This window comes from Diadema antillarum, unplaced genomic scaffold (assembly GCF_040938485.1).
Source record: "Diadema antillarum isolate AM-2024a unplaced genomic scaffold, OU_Dant_1.0 seq00000338_RagTag, whole genome shotgun sequence".
NCBI lineage: Eukaryota > Metazoa > Echinodermata > Echinoidea > Diadematoida > Diadematidae > Diadema > Diadema antillarum.
In genome coordinates this window covers 115,753-142,082 of record NW_027271351.1, presented here as the reverse complement: position 1 = coordinate 142,082, position 26,330 = coordinate 115,753, and the positions used below count along the sequence as shown (strand labels likewise).

Genomic DNA, 26,330 nt, shown 5'->3' with positions numbered 1-26,330 from the left:
CCCCCTCCTACCGGAATCGACGACGCTGCAGAGGTATGAAGGACTGGCGGAAAGAAGCTGCAAAACCTAGAGAGTTGAGACACTTCCACAGTCAATGGTGAGAAAAGAGAGACAGAGAGATGTAGACTCAAGAGAGAAAGAGAGAGCAATAAGGAGATAAGTACAGGAAGTCCAACTTTTGAGTTGATGAGCCACACACACACAGCTGAAGAAGTCCTCACTTATCTTCTGATCGCTGCTTGCGCACTGAAAGGGGGAAAAAAGCAGAGAGAGCCAGAGACGGAGAAAGATCATTGAATATGGACTTTAGACTCTTTCTCAATGTGACATATTGTTGATATTGCAATGGACAGCAAGGATAAACATGTCACACTCCACAGTAGGAAGTGAGACACAGAAAAATTGGCATACAAGACAAAACAATCATCTGTGTAGACTTTTGAACAAGACACAGTGAGTTCACTCGGAAGACATATTTTTCTTTTTTCTCTTTAAAGATTGTCCTGTTCCAAATTTCTTTTCTACTTCTTTCATAGTTCCACCACTTCTTCTAAACCCTGCAACCTAACATTCATGTCTCCCCTTGAATTTATCTTTCCATGTTTTTTCTTACATGATTCTTACCACATAAACCTGATTTTCATTTTTTCCCCCTCATCAACATGCTCTTTCAAGATGAGAAATCAAGATTTTACAGTCACGTTTGTTTTTAAAGGTAACAGCATTTTATAGTGAATTTACCTGATGAGAAAAAAATTTATTCATTTTGTCTGCAGAGAAAAAGGTCTGTCAAAGACATACTACAAAGGATACTGCTCAACTTTTATGCTGCTGCCAGTTGGTAAACTTGTTTTTTGTTTTTTTTTTCTATATTTCATCTTTCTGCAAAGACATGATGTACTCTTAAATATACCACAGGTCATGTCAGACTTTTTAGTTCCAGGCAAACTGTGCAAGCTTTGATAACAGTAAGTCTATTTGGCTCTTCTTGGAGAATAAGATGAGTTTTGGTTCTTCACTCACCATTTTCGTTGTTCCTCATGAGCGCTTCTTGCGCCATGGATCGTGGTCCCGCGTGCTCAAAGGCAAGGCCTAGCTTCAGCAGCGTCTTGTTTTTCTTCTCCAACATGTTGGCAAACTCCTGCTCTACTTTGCTCCCCATTAGTCCTCTCTGATTGGACAAATTAAAAAAGTCAAAACTTGATTATGACATCAGTCGCTGGGGTGAAAAAAACCTCACATCTACAAAATATCAAATGTTCAGGAGAGCAAAAAAACAAACAAAAAACAACAACAAAAACATTGCAGCCAAAGCACGATACAAATGGGATAGCCTTTCCTTTTTGACATGCTGTGGTGGCTTTTGTTTTGGGGGAAAGACAGCTAGGATTTGGACAGGACATCACTTAACTGATTATCTGACCATTAATCCAAAAGTCCTTTCCGCCAAAATTTGAGATAAAGGATTTTGTCACCCCAGCGACGATAAGAAAGAACAGGCAGGACAGCACACTACACATGAGAGAGCAGTTGGGTCTTGTTTCTTTTAGTATTTTCGTACGCTGTAAAACCAGAAATTTCTGCGTGCACGAAGCCATTGCAAATTATCTGAGAAGCCATGATTCACGAATAAAGTGCAAGCAATAAGGTTTTTGTTGACACAATGCATTGAATGCCAGTGGCAATTCGTGAAAGTTTCATGCTGCGAAAAAGGCTGTCAGCTCCAATTTGAAAAAGTTTCAAACCACAAGTGTTTGTGGTTTTACAGTAGTAATACATCAGCAATTGAACTCTTCTTATTCTTGTGGGCAACTTTCATGATATCAATGCAAAGTACTGACAGTGTGAAGACTGACGTAGTCTTTAATTTGTACAATTTTGTTGATATTTCTGTCCAAAATCTACTTGAATGACACGTTCAAGCATTCTAGCCATACTGACATATTCCATTGCATCTTTTAAGTTTTAGGTTTTTTCAACAAGTTACACTTCAAATATGGCAACTATTGACATACAGACAGAAACAAAGAGAGATGCAAAAACGTAAATGCACTTACCTGGTTCGCTAATCTCAGTTCCGTCAGTGTTGTGTTATTTGTCATTGCCTTACACAATGCACTCATGCCTTCACTTGTGATGAAATTTGACTCCAGGTTTAGTGTTTTCAGTGTCTTGTTCTTCTTTAGTACCTCAGCTGCGAGCTGTGTGCAATATAAAATGTAAATGAAATTATCACTTAACTGCTACAGGGCTGGGTCATCTACATGAAATACTGAACACTAATCCACCTGGAAAAATATGAGGGCCTTACTCTGTTCACACAATTGCATCAAAACGGAACTGTAACGTAAACATGCAATTTGTCTGTAGCTGACAAAACAGCGTGAAAGGATCGGTTGAAAAACATCACAAAAATTCTGTGATGTTCCTGTGACCTATGATGGAGTATACACAGTTCATGTTCACAAATCTCTGTATGCAAGACAGCAACCATGATAATTTTAGTTTGGAGTAGTGCATTGCTCTGTTGCTATTACACCACAATAATGATATCATATTGACTGTCAATTTGACCAATAGCATTACTACATTGGTCAACAAGCTGTCAGTGGGAAATGAATATGGATAAGCTTCTGCAAAGCAAGCCCTGGCAATTGGTAGTCATTTTTAGTACCAAACACTGGTTGCAGAATTCAGTTTTGAATTTAATGGCTTAACTAAGAAATACAGATGGGTCTCCAGAGGACCTCTCGGTGGGGCTTGACACTCGCTGGTGGCTTGACTTTGTCTCATGTGACAATTCTATGCTCATTTTTGCTTGCAATTTCTATGGCAAAGAGGGGCTTTCCCCAAGGGGAAGGAATAGATAGTCCACATCACTAAAAATTGCTGGGCAATTGAGTTTAATATACACCCATCTGGCATTCAACTAATGATATGCTTTTTCAATCCAATCAGCTTTGAAAAGCCACTCGAGGGAAGCACAGACTTGTCACCGTACACACACACACTACCGTAAAAGCTGTTATTTTCATGTACAGACATTTTCAGCAATGAGGAGGGTACACACATTTTCACGCAATGTTATTTTCACGAGTTGACAAGGAGGCTATCAAAAGTACAATAATGCCTGCCCGTTCACTCCGCAAATTTAATACGATCAAGATCAGGTGGCGACATTTTCGCGTGTTGTTAAATTTGTGGCCAAACTGCGATTTGCGAAATTTACGGAAAATGTAATCCCCATGAAACGAACAGCTTTTACAGTATTCTCCTGCACTGGGAACTATCATGGGCACACTCTGCAGGTGGCTGCTACGAACAGGTGGCCTTTTAGAGAGGTTTGAATGGGAGACATGTGGCTGCATGAAGCTCAAATGTAGTCACTCACCAGTGCTGCTTTGTCTGCAAGACCTGTACTCGCCATACTCAGTGACTCCAGTACTGTGTTGTCACCGACAGCAGCAAAGATGTCTTTAATTATGTCCATTTTGATCTCCTGTAACATTACCACGCAAACAAGATAGAGACAGTGGAAATAGCAGTTACAGTGATGATCACAAATATAGCAACATTTAAGAATAATGGGGCACTTCTTTGACTACTACTACTAATAATGATAAAATCATAATGAAAAATCCATTACTTACAAATCAATCAATAGTCCATTAATGTAGACAGACACAGAGAGAGAGAGAGAGAGTTATTGAAAAAGAATTGAAGTAAGAGCCATTGAATCAATGAAACAGCCAGTTATGCTCATTTTGAGAAGGTCAAGCAAGAGGTCATTCCTAGCACAAACTCCCCTCCATAAATGCTACTTTAACTCTTTATGTGCCACGTTCACACGCCAGACTCAGACCCCGTCTACAGTAATGAAAAGGCCGGGCTTGGCCGCGGCTGAGCCCGGCCTTCATTTCACTGTAAACGCGCAAAAGGCCAAATGTGGTACCAAAATCAGCTGCGCATTTGGCCAAGCTCTCTGCGGCCGAGCCCGGCCTTTTCTCACTGTAAACGCAAACTGGGTCAAATGCGGTACCAAATTGCGACTGGCGCGCTCCCAATAATAGTCGTTTGTTTACAAGCAGAGCGCCACTACGACAAAATATTGAAAGGTTTGAATTAAAAGCCCGAGCCGAGCCCGGCACTGTAAACGAGGTCTTAGTCAATGGTGTGCCAAGTTCGCATATTTTGCTCAAATGCACATATCTGCACAAACCGATCAATAAATCACTAAATGCCACAATAACATGAAGGCTTTACCATTCCTCTGACATGTATCTGGCATTGAGTGGCAACTAAATATCAAGGGGTGTTTCCTATTGGATTTTCAGGTAAATTTGAAGTTTCTGTCACTGTTTTAAGTGCATAAGTCATGCCTGGACAATAATATACATTGTAGTTCCTGGTGGCTCATTTGAACGAAAAATAATGATAGATTTGTAATAAAATTTACATAAAAGCAGCACTTGGAATTTTCTCTACAACTCTGCTCATTGCATGTCCAGCAAAACAAAAACAAAAAATTATAATAAAGTTACATGGAGATAAAAAAAACAGAATGTTTTCCCAAAGTATGCCTGCATTGCTTTTTCATTCCGCGTGCGGAAGGGGGTGGGGGAGAGGGGAGGGGGGGTCGGCTAAGACACCGCGTTAATGGCGCTGCCCATGCCAAAAATACACATAGCACGTCATAGAATCGGTCTATAGGCGTTTTCACATCAGCCCAATAAAAATCCAAGCTCGAGATATTTTTCGCGATTGCCAATTAGCGCGCTATTTCATTTCTTATTCACATCAGCCCGAAGAGAATTAGCCCGAAATTTTTTCGAGCTAATTCGACAGCTGAGCATGTGCAAACAGCATCAGTAATGTGTGCACTTTCAAAAATTTCTCATGCTTTGTGTGCAGTTTGCCTCGATCAATCGGGTCACACACGCTAGGCATGATGGGATGCATCGCGCTAATTTCTTGAGACATTTTCACATTATCAAATAGCGCGCTAGTTCGCCAATTATCCCGCTACTTCAAAAATTTCCCGAGTTGGGACTTGAGAAATTTTCTCGACCAGAGCGATACAATTAGCGCACTAATTTGCGTTCACATTATCAAATAGCGCGCTATTTCGTGATCAGGTTAATTTCCCAAGTCAGAAAATAGCACGCTATTTCGAAACATCGGGCTGATGTGAAAACGCCTTATGACTATGGAGAGAAGCACTGAAGAGCTCATTTTCTTGAGAATTTCTGACTTCTACCCCTTTCACAGTCTGCAAATCTTTGTAAATTATGTCCAGATGCACCCATGTTCACCAAGGTGAAGCATGGTATAAGTGTTCTACAATGGGCACAAGAAGTAGACTCAATGGAGTACTGTGTCAGTGCTGAAGACCAGTTTGTGCAATGGACCTGAATGATTCCTGCGCATCAACCTCATACAACACCTTCTCATATAAACTGACTACCTTGATGTTATTCAAGTTGAGATTCTTCAGCTCTTTGTCGTTGGCCTTTAGTTTCTTGAGTGAGCCCTCTACATCAGTCGTGTTGGGTGGCTCCAACTGGAAGTCGCCCTTTGGTATAGTTGCCTTGGTGACAGCTACAGAGTAAGGAGGCATATCATGTAATGATATCTAAGATGTATGATGAAAACAATAGCAGAGTTTGATCGCAAAACGAATTAACTCCATAATTCTTAATTAGAATTAAAGCTGTTAAAAAACAAAGAAAATAATTACAAAATATGGAATATACTGAATTATAACTTCATAAGTATCCTTGTTATGTAAAATGTGAGGTATAACTAAAAATTTTCATTTTGCTCTACCTGATGATGGACATGCTTTAGAATGTTTACAAACGGCTCTTGACCTATTTTGTGACGAAACTCTTCGATTGCATGAAATAAAGTCAATTACAAATGTAATATCAATTTCAACAGACCAGTCAGAAAGAAAAAACAACTATGCTTCAATCATTTGATCAACTCCCACATGGCAAGTTTGTCAGGAAACATTAAGCTCAGGAGGATTTCAGGACTACTTTAATGATCATAGACTTAGTGAGATATTCATCCCAGAAATATTGACTTTTTGACATCTATCAGTTCAGCCACAGCAAGGAGAAAAAAAAAATCTCTGAATGATAATCATGTACACTTGGTGAATAAGTGTTGCCATCATCTGAGGCTGGCAAAATCTTTGGTTAAAAACTGTATATTTTAAGAAGAAACTTGACAAAAATAAAATGAAATAAACACAAACAAAGGGAAAGTAACCAGAAATGAATATAATTCTTCACTAGGAACAAAATGAGTGAAAAAAAAAATTGTGGTGAGGTCAAATGTAGAATCTGTGTCGCTTTGCACAGAGTTGACTCACACTAAAATCTAGTTCACTGAACCAGTTTTAAGCACTGCAATGACTGTGTGCATTGGACCAATTAGAATTGCCCTCGCAAACACAAATGGTCTGTTTCACATAAAATATGCTTTGCAAGCTAGTAATAAAATGGCCTCACATGGTCAATCAACAGCTGTCGAGTTTTGGTCATTCTCCAGTCACCCTCTTACCCCCTGCAACCGGCCTAACCTCATTCGCAAAATGCCACAGATTTGAAGCTTAACTGTTCCTTCCCTACATGGACAAGTCATCAATCAATTTCTAGGAATGAAACATATTTGTTTAGGTTTTTTTTGTTTTGTTTCTTTTTGCTCAACTTTTGACAGGCCATCATCTTGCTATCTAGTTCTTAGTTTGATTCCTGTCGAGTGTTCCTAATCTGTTTTGAAGCTACTGTAAAAGTGGATATTTCAGCATGAGTAAATTTTTGCACTTGGCCGAGTGATATGAATTTCGAATGTTTCTAATTCCGCAGAATTAGGACATTGCATAGGGGTATATGTAACAAGCAGAAATATTTGCACGCTTCTGTCTCCGCGCTAGTTTTTGGTTGCGAAAATGCACAAAAATTGCCACTTTAACAGTATACTCTGGAGTCACCTCCCTCATAAGGCTACAATAGAAGCATGTCGCTTCACTGGAAGGGGCCTATCACAGTGCATGCAGATGGTGGTGCAATCAACTTCACTTCTCTGTTTTTTTAACTGGATCGGGCTTAATTACAACGTCTCCTAAAATCCTGAGGGTGATTACGGGAGCACATCCAGCTGCTTCGTCAATGCAAGATGGGAAATCCACCTGGATGTTCTTATTACACTATCATACAGCTTCCGTGCATCATTCACAGGAAAATTACACAATATTTAAAGGGAAATTTGACCCAAATATGTATGTGACTTTACCAAATGCACAAAAATTAGTAGAACACATCAGTGAAGTTTCACACTGTATCAGTGACCATTTCTAAGTTATGAATTTCACTACTAGCAATTTTGGCTGAATCCAAGTGCCGTCATTGGTAGATGGACAGCTACAACAATGTGATGTCACAATGGAACAGTGATATGAAAATAAAGAGAATTTGATAAATTTTCATTTTCAGTTTAAAAGTGAGACCTTCCTACAATACCTGGCCTATAGTGTGCTTGGTGCCATATTTATCACCCTTGATACACATTGTCCCATGCTTGAATCATGGACAAAATGACAGAACAAAGTTAAGGTTGCAAGAGGGATCATTACAGCCCTAAGAATTTGAAACTTCCATAAATTCTACACGATAAGAAACAGCCCATTTAAATATGACCCTGTCTGAGAGGGCCAGAGACATTCAAACTTTGCTTGGGAATGGTTGAAGGATCCTAGCTCTACTAGTCTCCAGCTTACCATGAAACTTCATCCTCTCTGTGCCCAGTCCTACGCTGCGTTGTGAAGCATCGTACTGCTCCTGATCCAGCATGCCGTGTAGTCCAAGGATACCTGGTGTGATGGTGAGACACAAAGCATTGTGAAGCATTAAATGCCACACTACTTCTTCTGAAGAAGACACGTTTTCTGATCTCGATCTACCCTCATTACCAAAGGCATTGCACAAGCAGAAACCCATTCTACTTCAAACACTTTTGTGATGCCATGTTAAACACTTCTCAAATTTCTTCCATTTTAACAGGATGTCAAACAGTATCAAATACTGCTAAGTGTGCAATTTTAAAACTTTCATTTCCTTTGAGATAATGAGGTTATCCAGCTACAGACATCAAACACAAACTCATTTAATAGATATACTGAGTATAACATACAGAAAAGGAATCTGTAGTCATTGGCAGCTGTCATAGTGTGGTCACTATTGAAGATGAAAAGATGAAGATTAATCAACTAACAAATAAATGGACGTGTGGGCACATTGTCACACCAATGACCATCTAATTCTGTGAGATCCTCCTCTCTATTATATGACCAAATGAATGAAAAAAAAATGGATGGATATGAATGAACGAATGAATGAATGAGTGAATGAATGAATGAGTGAATGAATGAATGAGTGAATGAATGAGTGAATGAGTGAATGAATGAGTGAATGAATGAATGAATGAGTGAATGAATGAATGAGTGAATGAATGAATGAGTGAATGAATGAATGAATGAATGAGTGGATGGATGGACAGATGAATGAATGGATGGATGGATGGATGGATGGATGGATGGATGGATGGATGAATGGATGGATGGATGGATGGATGAATGAATGCACACCCTGTCACACCACTGACCTGCTAATTCTACGAGATCCTCCTCTGTGGCATGGTCCAGCTCCTTCTCCCACTCCTCTGGCTCTCGGTTTCCATTCTCCTTGATGTTATCCTTCCCCTTGTCTTCCTTCTTGTTCTCATACACCTTGCCTGTTCCACAGAATCATTCATGTTGACGTTAGGAAAGATCCACATGCACATACGTCACAAGTACATGCTGCCATCCACATATTTTTTCAAAAGTGCTTGCATCTTAGCTGATTTCATTCATACTCTGTTTGCTATTTGGAATAGAGACATCTATTTTCATAGCACAGGCAATCAGCTGCTGTCTTTTGCCATGCTAGGATATGCTGGACTGTATTTACCTAAATCTAGATTCAAAAAGACTGCAAAATTTTACATCACTGATGCCCATCGTAATGAAAAGCAGAACTGGACATGTTTTCTGAATCCTTAAGAAAGACAAAGATGTTTCACACATGTGACATTATACATGGTTCTGATATACATACTATATAGTCAACTGCACAATAATCCCGGGGAAATATATAACATTTTTCTATAAAACCATTCATATGCGAAGTGAGCAAGATCAAAGTTCAGTCGGTTGTCCTATCTACTGACATTTTTCATAAAAAACACACGCAAAAAAAAACACACATCCTTGCCTGAGTTAGTAGATGTTATGAATATCTGGACTTTCTTGATATTGTGATGGCCAGTGCATCATTTCAATAACACCTCAGGGATATATCTTTTTTTTCTTTTTCTTTTTTCTTTTTTGGCGGGGGGGGGGGGGGGGGTTCACTTCTACACAAATGCTCAGCTCTTCAATACAAATTTGACCCAGTTTCTAACATAACATATTTTTGTCTTGTAAAATATGCTGGTACCATACTAAAAGTGTTCCGGATGAGAACACATGTCATGTGAGTGTATGTGACTGCTCAATATTTGTCCTTTCTTTTCTTTTTTTTAAGGGGGTATCATTTTGCTGGCAAGGGTACAGAATAACATTTGTTGGTAAAGATTATACCATCCTTGACGTTGCCAGATATCATGTATTGCTAGCTTTGGTACCAGATACACATGTGCGAGGGAGTGGGGGGGATGCTTAATACGCGATGTACATAACCCAGGGCATGGGTTTTGGTCTACTATTCTACATACCTCTCTTCTGCCCACGCACAAAGGGCACATTCTCCTCCCAATCCTTCTCTTCTCTTGCTTTTTTCTCCAGAAAATCCAACAGTTTCTGGCGGTCAAACTTTCCGGTTGGTGCTTTCTTGGTTTGTGGACGATGCCGCTCTGATGGAGGCAGCATGGAATTCTATGCACACAAATACACAAAAGCAAGAAAAACTAACACGTAACACTACAAATCTTGTTACATCAAACACAGATCTAGCAAGGATTTCTTCATCATCTTTAGCAAGAGAGAACAATAGGGAAGGGAGAAAAATAATCATGAATGGCATTTCTAAAGCAGTATAAATGCATTAGAAAGAAGAAGTGCTATGGTATGATACAAATGTGTATATGGTGAACTATCAAAAGTCTGAGTGGACACAAATCATTAAAACATATTCGTCATTTTCAATGTTTACTCCGTATCATGTATCATACAACATCTGCTAAGAGTTGATTGGTGAAGTATCCCATGACAAACCACAGTACATGTACATGTAATTCTCATGCCTGCACAAGTACATATTCAGGATACCATGTCTCATCAATATATCACATGTTCCATAACATCAAGTTATATTGTCTTTTGAATTAAATTATAGCTCACAATTCAAGATTAATGGCAGACAATTGATTTTCTGGCCAGCTTGCATGCTTTGCAACACAGGAGCCAATCTTGCAGGCATATTGTGAGGTCATCCACTTCCTGAGGTTGGTATAGCAAACTTGTGATATCCCAGCTACTCCTTTCATGGCCAAGATCATATAACTTTGTCTTATAACTTATTTTCTTATTGTGTGTGGAATAGTCTCACATCCACAGAATCAACTAGAAAAGCACTCTGAGAGCGCAGACCTCCGCCAAGCAGTTACTTTCCACCAATGATCTTGCTCTTCCCAAAGAGATTTTTTCTCCTCTCTACCAATGGGGAAAAGCTCTTTGGGCTCTTCCATAGAGATCAGTGATTTCTACCCATAGGTCTATACATGCTGAAAAATTGCCCGATGCCTTTGTTACGTCATAAACCCTCAGCTGCACAGCGCGCCTCGGCCTAGCAGAAACTAGAGCACGCACCTTAGTGCGCGCATACAAACCTCAAATACGCGCAGCCTGAACTCCCAAGTTCATTGACCCTACCTGCCAAAATATCAAAAATCCTTCATAAATTCCCCCAAAATTCTCGGATCACTACCAAAAGTAAATCGTTTCTTACTTGTGTCATTCTGAACCTTTCCTGCAAGTTTCATCCCAATGCGTTCGCTACTTTTTGAGGTATTTTGCACACGGACAAACGAACTAACGAACTAACAAACAAACCAATGGTAACGAAAACATAACCTCTCCCTTGGCGGAGGTAATGATGGATTAGACAGTGAATGTAAATTTTAGGATACATTTCGTGAACATTGCCAGTGTCATGATGCCACCAAGCACCCAGGCACTATTGCTCGTCTTGGTAACGGCAAACTCAAAGGCCCTATAGTATACGTGTTTCAGTATGTACACAACTACCATTTTTCTTTTCTATTTTCCTATTTGCATGTAGATCATAAGAATGTCAGAATTGATGACTTCTGAGGTGTATGCTGAATTACCCATTAGGCAGCTCACATTTCAAAACTACAACTATGATTTAAAACTGCATGAGTCGAGGGACATGATTTTTCACTCGAAATACCAGCACATAGTCCCTTGCAAATGTATAACATCAATATTTTATATGTTTTGTTTGATAAATTCTTAATTTTCAGGTAATGCAATGTAGGGCCTACATGTTTGAGGGCTTTTAGTGGGCACAGTACATTGAGAATACCCATGCCAAATTGCTCTGTGAATAATTGACCATCTGAATTATGATTTGAAGCCAAAGTGTAGCCACCTAATCACCATGGCATTAATTTGTGAGTAAGATAGTCACCCTATTGTGCCCACTAAATATACAGAAGATACAATGTTCATACAAACAATCAAGGAGAACAAAAGCTTTGTGTATACTGATGAAGTTATCAGTTTCTGTTCTCCAGAGTAGAGATCCTATTGCCTATGGTCAAACATTCACACAAAAAAATTGACCTTCACTCCCTTCAACGTGCTACAGAATGAGGCACTGTACAGAGTGTACAAGTACAGTGAGACACAGTTCAATTACTAGTACTGCAAGCAGACACACAGATTCCGCGCAATGTCCAGCTTTCTTTCTACATGAGTGCATTGTAATGAAGATCCTGTGATCATTGTCATGTTCACAAAGAAAGGACTTCCTGTATTTTGAGAACCGACTTAATGGTGCAACTGGAAATGGTATGATTGTTCGCCTTGGAAACTTTGTGTACCATTCACAAACAATGTTTTCCTGCTACTCTGTCATTCAGTTTGGGGAATTATTCAGTAGGAGAGATAACAAAAAAAAAAAGGGGGGGGGGCCTAAGCCTGCAAATTGTGCCTTCATCTCATTCTCTTTATATCTCTCATCATTATTTCTGCTTCTTTTGGTATTTTTGCATTGCTGCCAGTGAATAAATGATAAATCAGGCACAGCTACTGTTGTAACTCCCCATGCAGATGCCATCAGAGGAGAAACTCTATTCACTCAAATTTGTATGCAAGGCTGAAAATCATACAACGCAAACAACGCTTTGTTTGTTCAGCAGCCCTTGCTCGGTACCAAAGGGTACTGCAATGTACAACATTCCTACACACAGTGTGTACACAAAATGTGCAAGATAATGCAGCAGAAATTCCATAGTGACTGCACAATGTGTTCTTTCTGCAAACCAGAACAATTTTCACCACATGTCTGTAGACATAATTATGTTACAAACTTGGGTATCAGGACAACACGCTACATTGTATGTTTCCTATGTATGAGCTAAAACCACTTAGAATGATTTTGCAGGCAGCACATGGATGCTCTCTTTTAAAATGTTTCAATGACTATCATCCTGTGGCTACACTCCAGAAGGGCAAACCTTTTTTCTGGAACATTCTGGTACATGGTTACCTCGTTGTCAGTGCTATTCTACATGAAAGAGGTGCTTTATGAAGAAATTGTGAGGCAACAAATGTGGGTGTACAACTGGTTTGTAGAACAACTTACAAGGAATACAGTGTGTTACTGTTTAGGAATCAATGCCCAGTGCTACAAATAACAAACACACATGTACACATAATATACCTTGTGTACAATGTACACATATTTGTACACAAGCCTTCACACACATTTGTACATGTACCATGGTACACAAGCTACACTGTAATCAATGACAGTCCCAATTGCAGATTTTCATCATGTTAGTGCTACACAATCATCAAATGTCACAATGTATCTTGCAGGGGTAACACTGTGACATCATGTACACTGTTCAGCATTAAGATCTCACCACAGATTGAAAGTACACTTTTTACATATGATGGTGCCTCCAACAAATAAATCCTTCATGAATTCCTGATTTTTCTGAAAGATCAAAATGTCTATCAAAGAGGAAACACAGTAATTCCTGTTCAGACTGACCATCACTGCAGATACTAGCAGTATGAGTCTTTTTAGATTGGCATAAATCTAGCTTCCAACTGTGTTAAAAACACATTTTACGCTAATCACTGAGTTTTTGTTCAGTCTGCACACAAGACTTGGGTCACACTGTTCAAATCACAGTCAGCCACTCATGGTCCAGAGGTGTTTTCTAATCCCAGTCATACTCGCTTCTGGGTGCGTGTCCTACGAGTCTGAATACTAGTAGACCTCTATACAGCACATTTAGGGTGGGTGAAGCGTACCATGACTTTAAATGTGAATAGTCACCTACATTTCATTTTCATTTTGTGTAACGTGTACAGTACAGTGTATCCTTTGTAATGTTCATTCTGGTTTTTGTTTCATATTTGTAATGTTAATGATATGTACATTCTTAACCTGGTCGAATAAATAATAATAATAATAATAATGTATACCATGGACATGGTGCATGAATACTTGCAAAAAAAAATGTAGCAAGAGGTGTGTGTTTGACTAACAGGCAATGACGTTTGTGACGTCGATATCGTAAGATTTCATTTGCCGTCAATGAGGAAACTTACTTCCAGTGTCCGAACACTCCATACATCATACATGGTGGCATGTGTCAGATACCATGTGCACATGAGTGTTTTCAAAAGTCTGAACCCCCCGCAAATCAATTACATGACCTGGTAACAAAAACATTATGCACTTTGCAGGGTGCAGATAACAGCAAAAGTCTTCTGACAGATGGAACATCTGTTTGTTTCCAGCAGCTGTGTGCTAATTCTGGAAGAAAAAGTAAACTCCCCATAGACATGCCATGTTTATATTGGTGCACGCTGAGTGTATAGTGTAGGCCCTATACCGGTACATGTAAGTGTAACCATCCATGCATGGTATCCATTAAGGTCAGAGTCTGGTAATGTTATCTTAAGATGTAATGACTGAACTACAAACCGCAGAGTAGCAAAATTCTTTGTGCATGGGTTAACATACTTGTAATCAACAGGAAATGACTGATGCACAAAAAATAGAAAAGAAGCTTAAAAGAGGAAGGCATCGAATGTACAAAAACAGGAAATTCTACCAAATTGTCCACTTGGGTAAAGAAAATAAATTTTATGTACAATGTAAGATCAACCTATTCATTCAAATGCTTATGAGGACTATTTTTTTCACCATGATATGTGATGCTCACCTTTGTAAGGTTATCTTTTAATTGCACTTGGGATATACTGTAACACTAAAATATAAAATACAAGAAAAATACTGAATTGTTGCACTACTTTGCTGAATTTAGATCCATGTGTATACCCGAGACCGCAGGGAATGCTTGTTTAGTTTATGTTTCATATGTATGTCTTGCAGGTTCATTTATCTTCAAGCAAAATCCAACCAGTAAACTATACATAAATATGCAACATTTGTACCTGTATGCACATGTTCAGTGATTTCTCTACCAGATTATTTCAAAGTAAAATGTCTATAATATAACAAAGTTTGTGTATGTAACCCTCACAAAACTTTTCGAAATCCCTGTAAACCTACTTGAAAATTGGAACATATCTAATATGGTGAAATTGGTATGGTGCACACACATAGCTTTGACTGTGGGGAAACTACATGTACATGTACAGCTGTCCCGATTTACCTTGTTTCTTTAGTAGGGGATTCCCCAAGCCTGGAAATCCCAATGATCTAGCTTCAAAGGGCTTCCACTGTAGCAGGGATACTGTCGTAACGGCCCATTTTACATAATATTCATAGCAGACACGATGTGCCAAGTACAAGTATTCCCTAAAAAGTAATAAAATTTGCCTGGATAAGGTTGTGTATAAAAAGATAATGATTCAACAAGGATTGATTTTCTTTTTATTCTTTTTTTTTTTTTGCTTGACTTATTCAATGCTGCGCTATATCACTAAAAAAAATAGTCTGGCTGTACTGTCTGAAAAGCTGGAATTGCTCTTTATAGGGTTTAGTGAAGTAGGTATTTCCATTTTTAATGTCTAAATGTCTAGGTATTTGTTCAGAAAAGACAACTTGCCATATAGTTCCAATACAAAATCTTGAAATTTTCATGTTGGTTTGTTTGTTGTTGGTTTTTTTTTTCCCATACGCAGTTACATGTATGCCCCAGTCTCAAATCGTAATGTTTTTGCAATGTAGCTGATCATTGTTCGGATGTTACACAGCCAGAGATAACTCCTGGCTTGTAAAAAATTTATCTTTCTTTTCAGACTAACTTTAAACTGGTCCAAATAAGTCCCCTTTAACTCTTTATGTGCCATCATGTAAACCCCCTGTGTGCCACATTGCTTCGAGACATCAATGTAGTCCTACTATGGCAAAATATTCTGTTTTTTAAATCTACGTAACTTTCACAGATTATCTTTTCAACCTAGACATGTAATGAGCAAAGTTGTAGAGAAATTGTCAAGCTTCGCTGTGATGTTAATTGTATGACAAATCTATGATTGTTCTTCTTCTAAGTGACTAGTTATAGCTACATTATTGTAGAGGCATGACTTTTGCAAACAAAATAGAAACAGAAATGTAGAATTTACTTGCAAATCCAGTAGCAAACATTGTTTGATGTTCAATCACTTCAAAAAATGTGAGCTACAATGTATATACATGAGACAGAAATGGAATCGCCAGAAAGGCTTTCATTGTACAGTGGCATTTGGTGATATATCGATCGGTTTGGGCAGGTTTGTGTGTTTGAGCAGGATATGCGAACTTGGCATGCCGTCGACCGAGTCAGGCATGCGAACATGGCATATAAAGAGTTAAATTCAACATGTACTCCACATCAAACCCTCTAAATCCTGACACCTACATTGGCAAATATACATAATTTCAACAACAAAAGTGATCTTTGTGTTTTTCCTACTTGTGCACACATGAAACAGTAAAAAGGAGGATCTTACATCAGGGTCAAGCTCGTAGGCCAGCTCCTCCAGCTGTTCCTCTGTCAGGGTCTTCAAAATCTCATCCTCGTCGATGTCCGCGTACTTGTTGTAATCTGTCGCCATCTTGAGTCCAGATGTGGGGGTGTATCAGAGGATCTAATGGAAAGATAAAAGACTATAAACATGGGGTGCATAGAGTAGGAAGCGTCATCTCAAATAGCATGCATTTGATATGGCCACATGCATCTGGTGTTTGTCACGAGTCGGATGCAGATGCACCACGACGAAGAATTATCTCTCTTGAAAGGTCAAGCCTTAATGCAGCCCTTTTCTTCAGGCCTCTTTGATACATAAAACATGGCCTGACAGAGTGAGAGCAATTATTGTTTGAATCCAGGGTGACGAATCGAGAATGCCCCTTCTATCAAAGAGTTACTCTTGTGCATCCCACACAATTTATTATGCATAGGACTATGATTCCCAAATTGTCACTGAATCTGGTGTAAAAAACATAATAAACTTCTAACAAAGTTTCCATCAATTAAAAAACCATGGGTATAATGTAGTGTACTGTCTGTAAAAGTGAAATTGAATTTTGAGAAATCACCGAAAATTTCTCACTGCAAAATATTTGCTGACCATTCCCAATGGATAATTTCACAAGGCATAGTACATTGTATGCATTCTACAAAGAAATAAAAAACACACAAATATGACTGACACACACACTTGCAGATAGCAAGAGATACATCTACTGTGAATACATACTAGTTAATGTATACAATGTATGTGTATGCAGTTCCGACGAATACATTGTAACTACGTACATACTGCGTTGACAAATCTATACCCTCAGAGTTAACAAAAAAATTGTATAAAGAATGTACCAAGATACTTTGTGAAACTGACCCAACCTCTAGAAGTGCTTCAACGGAAGAACAAGTACTTTCCAAAGCTATCAGTTAGTACTTGATTAAAAAGAGGTATTCTGACAAATTACTCTCATATTACCCTTGAGTAATTCTTACTGATGCTTACTTACACATGTAGGTCATTAACTACAGTATGTCTGCTCTATATGACACCTCTCACTATATTCAAAGTGGTAATTAACTTTAATATGAGACTGATGCCGGATGGCACTCTGTATTGACCAATCTCCGTCCAGTTTCAGTTTAAAATGCATTCACCATAGTCTCAAATCAACAATGAATACATGTATGCACATTTGCAGTTGTTCTAAAAAAAAACACAAAAAACAACAACAACAAAACACACAGTAAAGGTGCTGGTCAAGCACACAGGCGGCTTTGGGAGAAAAAGAGCACAACAAAAAGGCAAAACTGATATTGATGGAAGAAACTCTTATCTTTTTCTCAAAGCCATTTTTCTGGGAAGCAAAACACAAATAAATATGAATTTAGGCCACAAATGCAGGCACTCTCATCTACATTTTGGGAACATGCACCAGGTTCCTGCGAGGAACTGGTTAACAGACCATTTGTTCAATCAACTCTTTCAACTTGTGCAACTTGTGTGCCTCAAAATAAGTAGCCACTCACAACCATATTCTTACCATGACAGTGAATTCATTATACTGGTTTCAAAGTTGTGATTGTTTACACGATTAATAATAATGTATTATGTACAAACTCGACAAGTTTTCAGTTCTTGAGCGAGGTTGCTTGCTTGTTGCTCTAAGCTGGTGACGATGTCCTGCCTTGAATAGCGGGTCATTTCCCTGTATAATCAAGGGCTCTCCAACTTTGGTCCTTGTCGGATCCCCAAACTGTGGTCCTCCTTGGAACTCCAAACTGTGGTCCTTCTTGGAACCCCACATTATACTAATGTTTACACATACGATGCCATATCGGGAATTACATAACTACATGTAGAAACTTACAAGGTACAAACAACTTTGAATTAAATGGACATGTACCCACAACAGTTGTTGGTGATTTAACTCAAATTCTCCTGGTGAGCAATTCTCTTCTGGATGATCAGGCTGTCCAAGCTGAAATGCACCGAATTCCCGAATCACAATGATTCCAACACTCTGCTACTCTGAACTTCCCAATATGAATTGACCTAGCCTGATCCTGAGTGTTCAGCGATAGAACAGTATGCAGCATCTGAATTTTGGGCCTACTCTTCTCATATTTATATGTTTATTACACCATAGGCCTCTATGCCAAATAAGTCTGATGAGGTGGCTTCTCGGAAAGTATTACAGAAGTCCTGCCCCAAACTCCTTTATCAGCTGGCATTTTCTGCCTGTCAAAACTTTCTTAACCATTGCATTGGTCAAGCCTTTGCTTGATGTCAATACTTCCTGTCCATAGAAACCAGGTATTCTCTGAAATGGCCCTGTCTTGACCAAGCTGTAAACTTGTTCTGTGATGTCCTTTAATGACATCCACATTCCAGATAGTACGAGGCATATTATCAGGGATACACTTTCCTCGTATTTTGACATCACATTACTACTATTCACGCTGGTAACATTTAATTTCAACCCACTGTCTTTTACTTTCATTAGTGCGTCACAGAATCTCCAAATGAGGTCATGATGCTCAAACTCAAGTCTTTAAAGTCGCACTTCTTGTTTAACCATTAAAGAACATCAATTTCTTGCATAATGAATGATAATAAAATGAAACAAATTATGATGTGATGAATTCATACAAATCATGTCATACCATGACACCCTCTTCTATTAGTTTCGCACTGAGTGCAAAACAAAGTACGGTACGTGTAGGGCCTATCCCCTGAGCTGGATCAGTTTCAGACAAGGCCAAAGTACATTGTAATGCAAGGCTGGCTCAAGTTAAGGTGAAACCATACAATGTAGTTCTCATTTGCCTGCAGAACTGTCAGTCTTTGCTTTGAAATGTACACTTAAGCATATGCGATGATGCATAAAAGAAAGTCATACATGTATAACACAATTTCAGTCGGGTATTGATGAAAATGCGAAATATTCACCAAAATGGTTCACCGGAAGTAATGCAGTCTCAGAGCATGCATGTGTATACTGTCGTGGTTGCTACGTAAATTATAATCAATTATCGAAATCGATCAATCCAGTCACAGCAGTATGTTCCACTGATCTTCTGCAGTAGACTAAATAGCGTGCAGCTTGTTGGAAAATATGATTGTTAGGGAACAATCAGTCATTTATTATGTCAGAACTACATGTATCTACCTACCCACAATGCTGAACAAGGAGGGCTCTTTTTGGGGGAAAAAAAAGGCATATACAGTATACAATATGAATACGATCAAAATTAATTCACACATTTATGATATCAGAATAGCCTGAAACAAGCCATTATCCTCGCAAATCATATCGGCCAGGTATGTTTCTTGGTAGACCCTTTTGATGTACTGCAAGCAAATTCCTGTTGGTGGAAGTTTGAGTGCTTCTGAGAACTACATTTTAGCTCTAACAAGTCAGTATATACAAGAATTCATAGTGATAGCATGTCTCACACTATTCTTGCATCAGCTGTGGAACTGGTGTGAGATGTGTGGTCAAAGTGAATGTGCCGTAAGATGCATAAAGGGGTCAGGCTTGTAGTACAGAAGGTTTACATGTAGGCCTACACTTGTACATGAAATGACCACAGGACTGGATGCTGGTACAGTAATTGACCTTTGAAAATCATTACGGTAGAAATAGGCCATGGTGCATCTCAGACTTGCTCATAAGTCTCACATCACAAACCTGCGTCATGCTGTGCAAAAGCAAAAGTCCAGCAGAGTACAAAAAGGTCTGTTGTATTTATGTCCAACTGTACGTGGACTTGCACATGGCAACGAGAAACAGTGATGACTGGCATCTGCTACCATGAAAAATGATTTATTCTCAAAACAGTCATGATAATGGCAGACACTATAATCATTCTTTGTCTTTGCTGTTACTACAGTAGTACATCCTGACAAGTTCATGATTCAGCCATCTTGTGGTACTTGTGGCTTGACGTACATTGTAATTGTAGCCTACGCGTACATGTAGCAGCAGTTACCTAAAAATTGAGCAACAGGGTGATCTGCTCACCACACTGACACTGGGACTCGTGGGAGTATACATTGATACAAGCTCTAGTAGATACTAACCTACATGTACTTTACTACAGTCATTACGACATTTAACAAGAATATCTTGGTAGTTCCCTCAATTCACAGCATACTGTAAAAGTGGAAATTTTCGCGGTGTTGAAATTTTCGCGCATTTCGCGCAATCAGAAACTAGCGCGAAAATAAAAGCACGCGAATATTTCTGCTTGCCATATGTTCCTGTAGTTAATGTCTTGATACCGCGGAATTAAAAACACGCGAAACTCTTCTTATCCGGCCGAGCACAAAAAATTAGTCGCGCGAAAATATCCACTTTTACAGTACTATGTGATAACAATGATTTCAAAACAAGAAAAACAAAATCAGGTACATTAATGTACCTTAGAAGTACAGTTTGTTGGTATATCACAATACTGAATAGTTAAAGATACCGTACCAATGCAGGGGGGGGGGGGGGTAGGCATTTAATATTACAGAAACAAAAGAAAGAAAAAAAAAAACTATTCAAGCCTGTGTAAGGTTGCACAGAGAACCAGGGAGAGAAGTATGGCTGGATGCCTAGGTCATTCATTAGGCTCTCACACGACAAAGCTGGGTGTATGTACAGCCTGTAGAAGAGAGATCCCGTAATATTGTTATGGTCGAAAGGTGCATGAAGGCCAGACTGAATAGACTTTCTGGGAGTGTTGGCTCTCTGTGCCTGAAGGTCATTTGACCTCAAGAACCTTAAAGAAGGCATAACATGACAATACAGAGAAAGTGTTCACAGGTTTCTACAAACATCTTATGCCAAATGGGTAATCATTACCAGTCTGGGTGCAAAATGACTTCTCCCATACATTGTACATATTCCTCAAAGCATGATTGCTCAACATTGTACCTAGTGGTCCAGAGGTGTTTTTGGCTTAATTCTTGGTGCATGTTTGCTGTTGGAAGAGTTTGACTCATGAAACACGACTGAGGAGGTGAAGCCTTGCCTGACCATATATTTGTCTTGAACTTGGTACACGTACATACTCTTGCATAAAAAAACCTTAAGATGGCTGTTTGATGGACAGGCCACGGTGTTTACGACACAGCTGTTATATGGCGTGTCATTTGTAGTTATTGGTCATTGAGGTGACTCATTTCTGTGCATGGGAACACTTACTGTAGGAACATTTAACATGGTTAAAAACCTGTTTGCAAACATGATAACCACTCAAGTTTACCTACTTAGAAAATAAAAACCCTCACAATCTCGTATTGATGATTTCACAAATTTAAAATATTCAATGACACATACCTGCGGGCAAGATATTTTAAAGAAAAGTAGACTCACATGAAATTTCAGCAAATAATCAGATTCTGAAGCAGCATGTTCACATTAAGATCAATTATTTGTTCCTTGTCAGTTTGATCTACAATTTGTATTAAAGTTAACAGCATTACTGCCATACAAATGTACATAGGTCTTTTACTTCAACATGGAATTATCAAGAAAAATATATTCTTTTGAATCTGTGCACCATATAGCAACACATGGACTTACGACCCTGTCTTACTGAACAGGAGATGTCTTTACTGATCTCGAGTAGACAGAGACAACATGTCCCTGAATAAAACCTGTAGACACAGTACAAAAAATCTAACACTACCGGTACGTACATGTAAAAGCAAGAAGAAAATTGCTTGCTTTGTTAACCTCTGAGATAAAAGGTATTCTCTTTTCTCATGAAATTAAGACAGTGCATAATCTGTAATCAGGCTTTCAACAGGATGTTGGTGATACATAGAGGCATTGAGGAGGTATTATACATACATCTACTTGGAAATCTGATTGTATCTATTGTATGTGTTTAAATTAGGCAGGAATGACAAGCATCTGGTCCTTTGTGATACCTTTTGTGTTGAAGACTTGGAATACCAGGTGTGATCTACTGTGTACTCAAGTGTTGTTTGACAGATTAGTTGATAACAATACTTACTGATGAAGAAGTACAGACATCATACAAAACCCCAACCCCAACCCGAGTATTGTATTGCTCACATAGCAATCTAATCCATTTATGAGTGTAAACACAACTGACAGCCCCTTTCACAAAGTGAAAATGTATCTCAAAATGTATACATGTACAAACTTACAAGTTACATTTGTACATTATAGGTCAGACCATCTACTATAAAATGTTATACAGGCTTTGGAAATACAGTCAACCTTGCCCAAGTCAAACCTATTTGGACTGAAGAAATAGCTTCGACTTTGAGAAAATTTGACCTATGAGGAATTAAAATTAACAGAATGCAAAGCTAAGAGGACTTGAAAAGACCTTTAACTTAGGCGATTATTCGACTTTAAATGTAAGGTTGACTGGACATCGTGGCCATCATTAAGATACACCACAGTTGAAATATGGTTTTTCAACAATATAAAGATTACATCTATCCGCCAATAGACGTATATTCCAAAAATGTTCATGATTTATCAAAATCAAACAACACTATGATTTAGACTTCCATCACATCATTTGTACATCTTTATGCTCTTCATACAATGTAGACCTACAGTATATATATACTCAGCTGAGCGATAACACAACAATTTGAAGTGCTTGAAGGGAAGTTTTGTACAAATCGTCTAATAGGACACGTATAATGCAACACTTCAGCTCAGTGGCAGTTGCCAAAACTGTGTAGACCATGCAGATTATGTTTTGTTTAACATCATGTTCTATTCACTGGTCTGAGCCTATTCTGGCCTTGGTTTGTCCAGGCTTGTCGCCAATTTGAATACTCCCTGTCTGGCTATAACTTAGCCTTTGAGCAAAGGCCCGGTGTTCCGCAGCACACCTCTCATTCTGAGAATATGTGAGCAACAAGGCAAAGCGGGTGAAAGTGCAAGAGATCTGCACTCTCTACAGGGTCTCTATAGACTTAGACTTGGATTGGCATTCTCTTGTCAGCCACTACCTTCTCTCAAATTTTTCTACTAAAATTGTTGCGGCAAATCAGCAAACTTACCAATCAAATGACATCAGCCTATTGCAGCCTACTGTACAATTGTACATTCTGTATGCAGGTTGATGCAACAAAGATATTACATTCTGTACATTTGTTCTCAATAGTCAATGGACACAATGCACATGAATCTTCCCACTGGATATGGGGAGAGTGTGACATTCAGAGGCTAGATCCCTTTGCTGGAATTATCTGTATTTATATCAGGATACGACAGAACATAAAAATACACTTGTACATTGTACCCATATGTACATTTGTTGTAGCGTAATATTTATCAATTTATGGATTGTTATGTGCAATTCATATAACATTGTAACATTTTCATGCATTGACATTACTTCATCAAATCTGTAAATCAGTAATCATAGCCAACGCATACATACAAAGTACACTTTACCTCTTTACCATCATTGTACTGCGGGTCACTAAGTAATTACTGATACCCCTTCCACACTCAGAAAGTTGAATGAAAGCAGGTTTTGATAATGCTTTGCTTCACTTTCATGAGGTTTCAGTCTGAGGATTGATATCCATGTCTCAGACCTCCCAACCTTTCTGACTGAAAAATAAGAGATGATTTGGCTCAAAAATAGGACAGAAATAGCAGTTCCACTGGAGTGTGTAATAAAATTTTCAGAGAAAATAGGAAATTCCCATTGAAAGGAGACCTGGGAATGGTCAAAATTCAGATTCTTTCCTCCAAATTCAGAATGGTTGGGCAGTCTGATGTCTTGATCAGAGCAGAAAAGGCTGTAATAAGTGGACAAGCTACAAGTGTATGTTTGTAGAAAATTTAAATACATTGTACATGTACATGTATGTGTTCAGTGCAACCCATTTTAAAACACGAAATGGCCTACTGGTATGATTGAGACTGTGCCCAGGCCTCAACACTAACTCTTTTGTCTGGTGGCCCAAGAAAGATATGTAGTGGTTCAAAACAACAACAAAAAAGTAATAGTCTATTTTTAATCTAGTTGCCTGATCAGGCAACCAAAAGATGAATTTGGTGGCTCAACAATAATTTTTACTGGCCTCAGGCAACCGCTTACAAAGTGTATGTCGAGCCCTGGTGCCATATACCATGTATGAATAGAACATGTTCATATTATGTCATAGTACCAGGTACTTAATAATGTGATTATTGCTGACCATGTTAAACAAAGAGTACCCATGGTACTTCACAGATTGTACATGATAACAAGCTGTACCTAGCTTTACAGTAAATGCAGGTCTGACATGTATCCTTCCCACAATAGAACATGACTACCAGGTAAGCTAAACCTAAGCTTGAGCAACTTGGCAGTATGCATACAAGGTACACAGACTTGGGAAATAATCCATCTCACACTGCTACCTGGTCATTCAAAGCTGACAGCGAAATAGCACAACACTGCAACATAATCATGAAAGCTGCTGACTACGGTAACTACATGTGTATGGCACGGCGAACACTGCCAGGATAAAAGAAAAAAAATAGTGGAAATTTTCTATCTTCAATTAACAGAAATGCCACAGGCATCTCTGCTTTTCCAAGTTTATTGAAATTGAGCCCTTTATTTGCAATTATCAACTGTCATCAAAGTTAATCATTAAAAATTTCTGCGAAGCATGCTGGAGACCTCTCTACAGGGAGCTTTCAAAATATTTTGAAATCCGTATGCGAGGGAGCTGTTACGATCGTATCGACGGGCTGGTAGTTGTATGTTTTCCCATGAAATTTTCACCCAAATCTCGGATATTTCAAACAGCTGGTGAGCGCATCTATTTATGTGCTGTTGGTTTTATATATCTTCAAATTTGCCAATCTAGGACTGCAAATTTAGAGGCAATTGAGAAGGGTAAGGTACCTCACCCAATTCTCCATATAGGGATAGTTACTGCAGTCCCCTTTTAATACAGCAACGTGTATGACATGTCTATGAAGGAGAGCCGTAAAAGTTATTAAAAAAATATGATAAAAAACTCTCCTGGACAGACAGATTTTTCTGTCTATACTTTAGAAGGCTTCACTGGTCTTCAATTTTAGTTAGATCTAATGTTACAGACACCAAAATGCACAGAAGTATCAACATCCAGCCATCTATAATGTTAGAAAAGAATCTTCACAAAGAGCACAGCTAAATTCCCCTGACCTCTATCTCTAAGTCGAGTTAGCATGGTTGATGGCCATGGCGCATGGGGGTTTACCGTTCATACACCAAGATGATACTCATCTTAGTCTCAGGGTATGTGATAGTAATACCGACCAGTACGAGTGAGGTGTTTTGACTAATCGAACCTTAAAGAGAAGAGCTTAAATTTTAGCTTATCCTAGATAATTTACGTCAGGATCTACACGTTCTAGCTAGATATCACTCGTTATCAGATCTGTTATTACGTAAACATTGTTTCTAACCCACATTAGTTTCTAGAGCTGCCCATAGGCTTAACGATAGTGAATAGTGATAATCATTGTGACCAGTCGACTGATCATGCCGGGAAATTGTTGCAAATGTCAACGTTACAGGGTCAAGATCAGCTGCATCAAGACAACGCAGTCGCTTGTTTTCTGGCAGATACAGGTCGGAACGCAGTCGCTTGTTTTCTGGCAGGTACAGGTCGGCATGTCTGTTTAGCCATATCCAGGCGACATCTACCCGAATTTCACTAGCACCAGACAACACCAGCTGCATGCTGAACAAGCACAATACCGCACACAAACTGCGTACCTGCATACTTTGAATGCCTGGGTGAGCTTCTTCAGTCACCAACAGAGAAACACTATCGATAATAGCACACTGAAAAGATGCCAGAAATTATCAATAATTACCCAAGACAAACCACATAAACTTACCTTAGCTTTCTCCGTAGGAATTACTCTATACCACGAGACGGGGCGACAGGGCGAAGTCTCGACTTCCAAATTCTCTCTCGCTCCGGGAAAACGCCTATTGATGTTGCGGCCTATCCTTTGACCCACATTATCATACACAACACACACTGCATGCAATGG

The 26,330-nt window shown here is 38.9% G+C and overlaps 1 protein-coding gene across 1 annotated transcript; it reads right to left on the bottom strand.

The window, feature by feature from the left end:
• Positions 1–26,330, bottom strand: LOC139730815 (tropomodulin-1-like). The gene is made up of 10 exons (XM_071641683.1): positions 26,172–26,330; positions 16,274–16,411; positions 9,823–9,982; positions 8,671–8,799; positions 7,787–7,879; positions 5,465–5,598; positions 3,392–3,499; positions 2,058–2,201; positions 1,024–1,171; positions 1–246 (listed from the first exon to the last, which is right to left on the bottom strand). The coding sequence occupies exons 2-10, from the start codon at positions 16,376–16,378 to the stop codon at positions 218–220; spliced, it is 1,050 nt and encodes a 349-aa protein (XP_071497784.1). The 5' UTR covers positions 16,379–16,411; positions 26,172–26,330; the 3' UTR covers positions 1–217.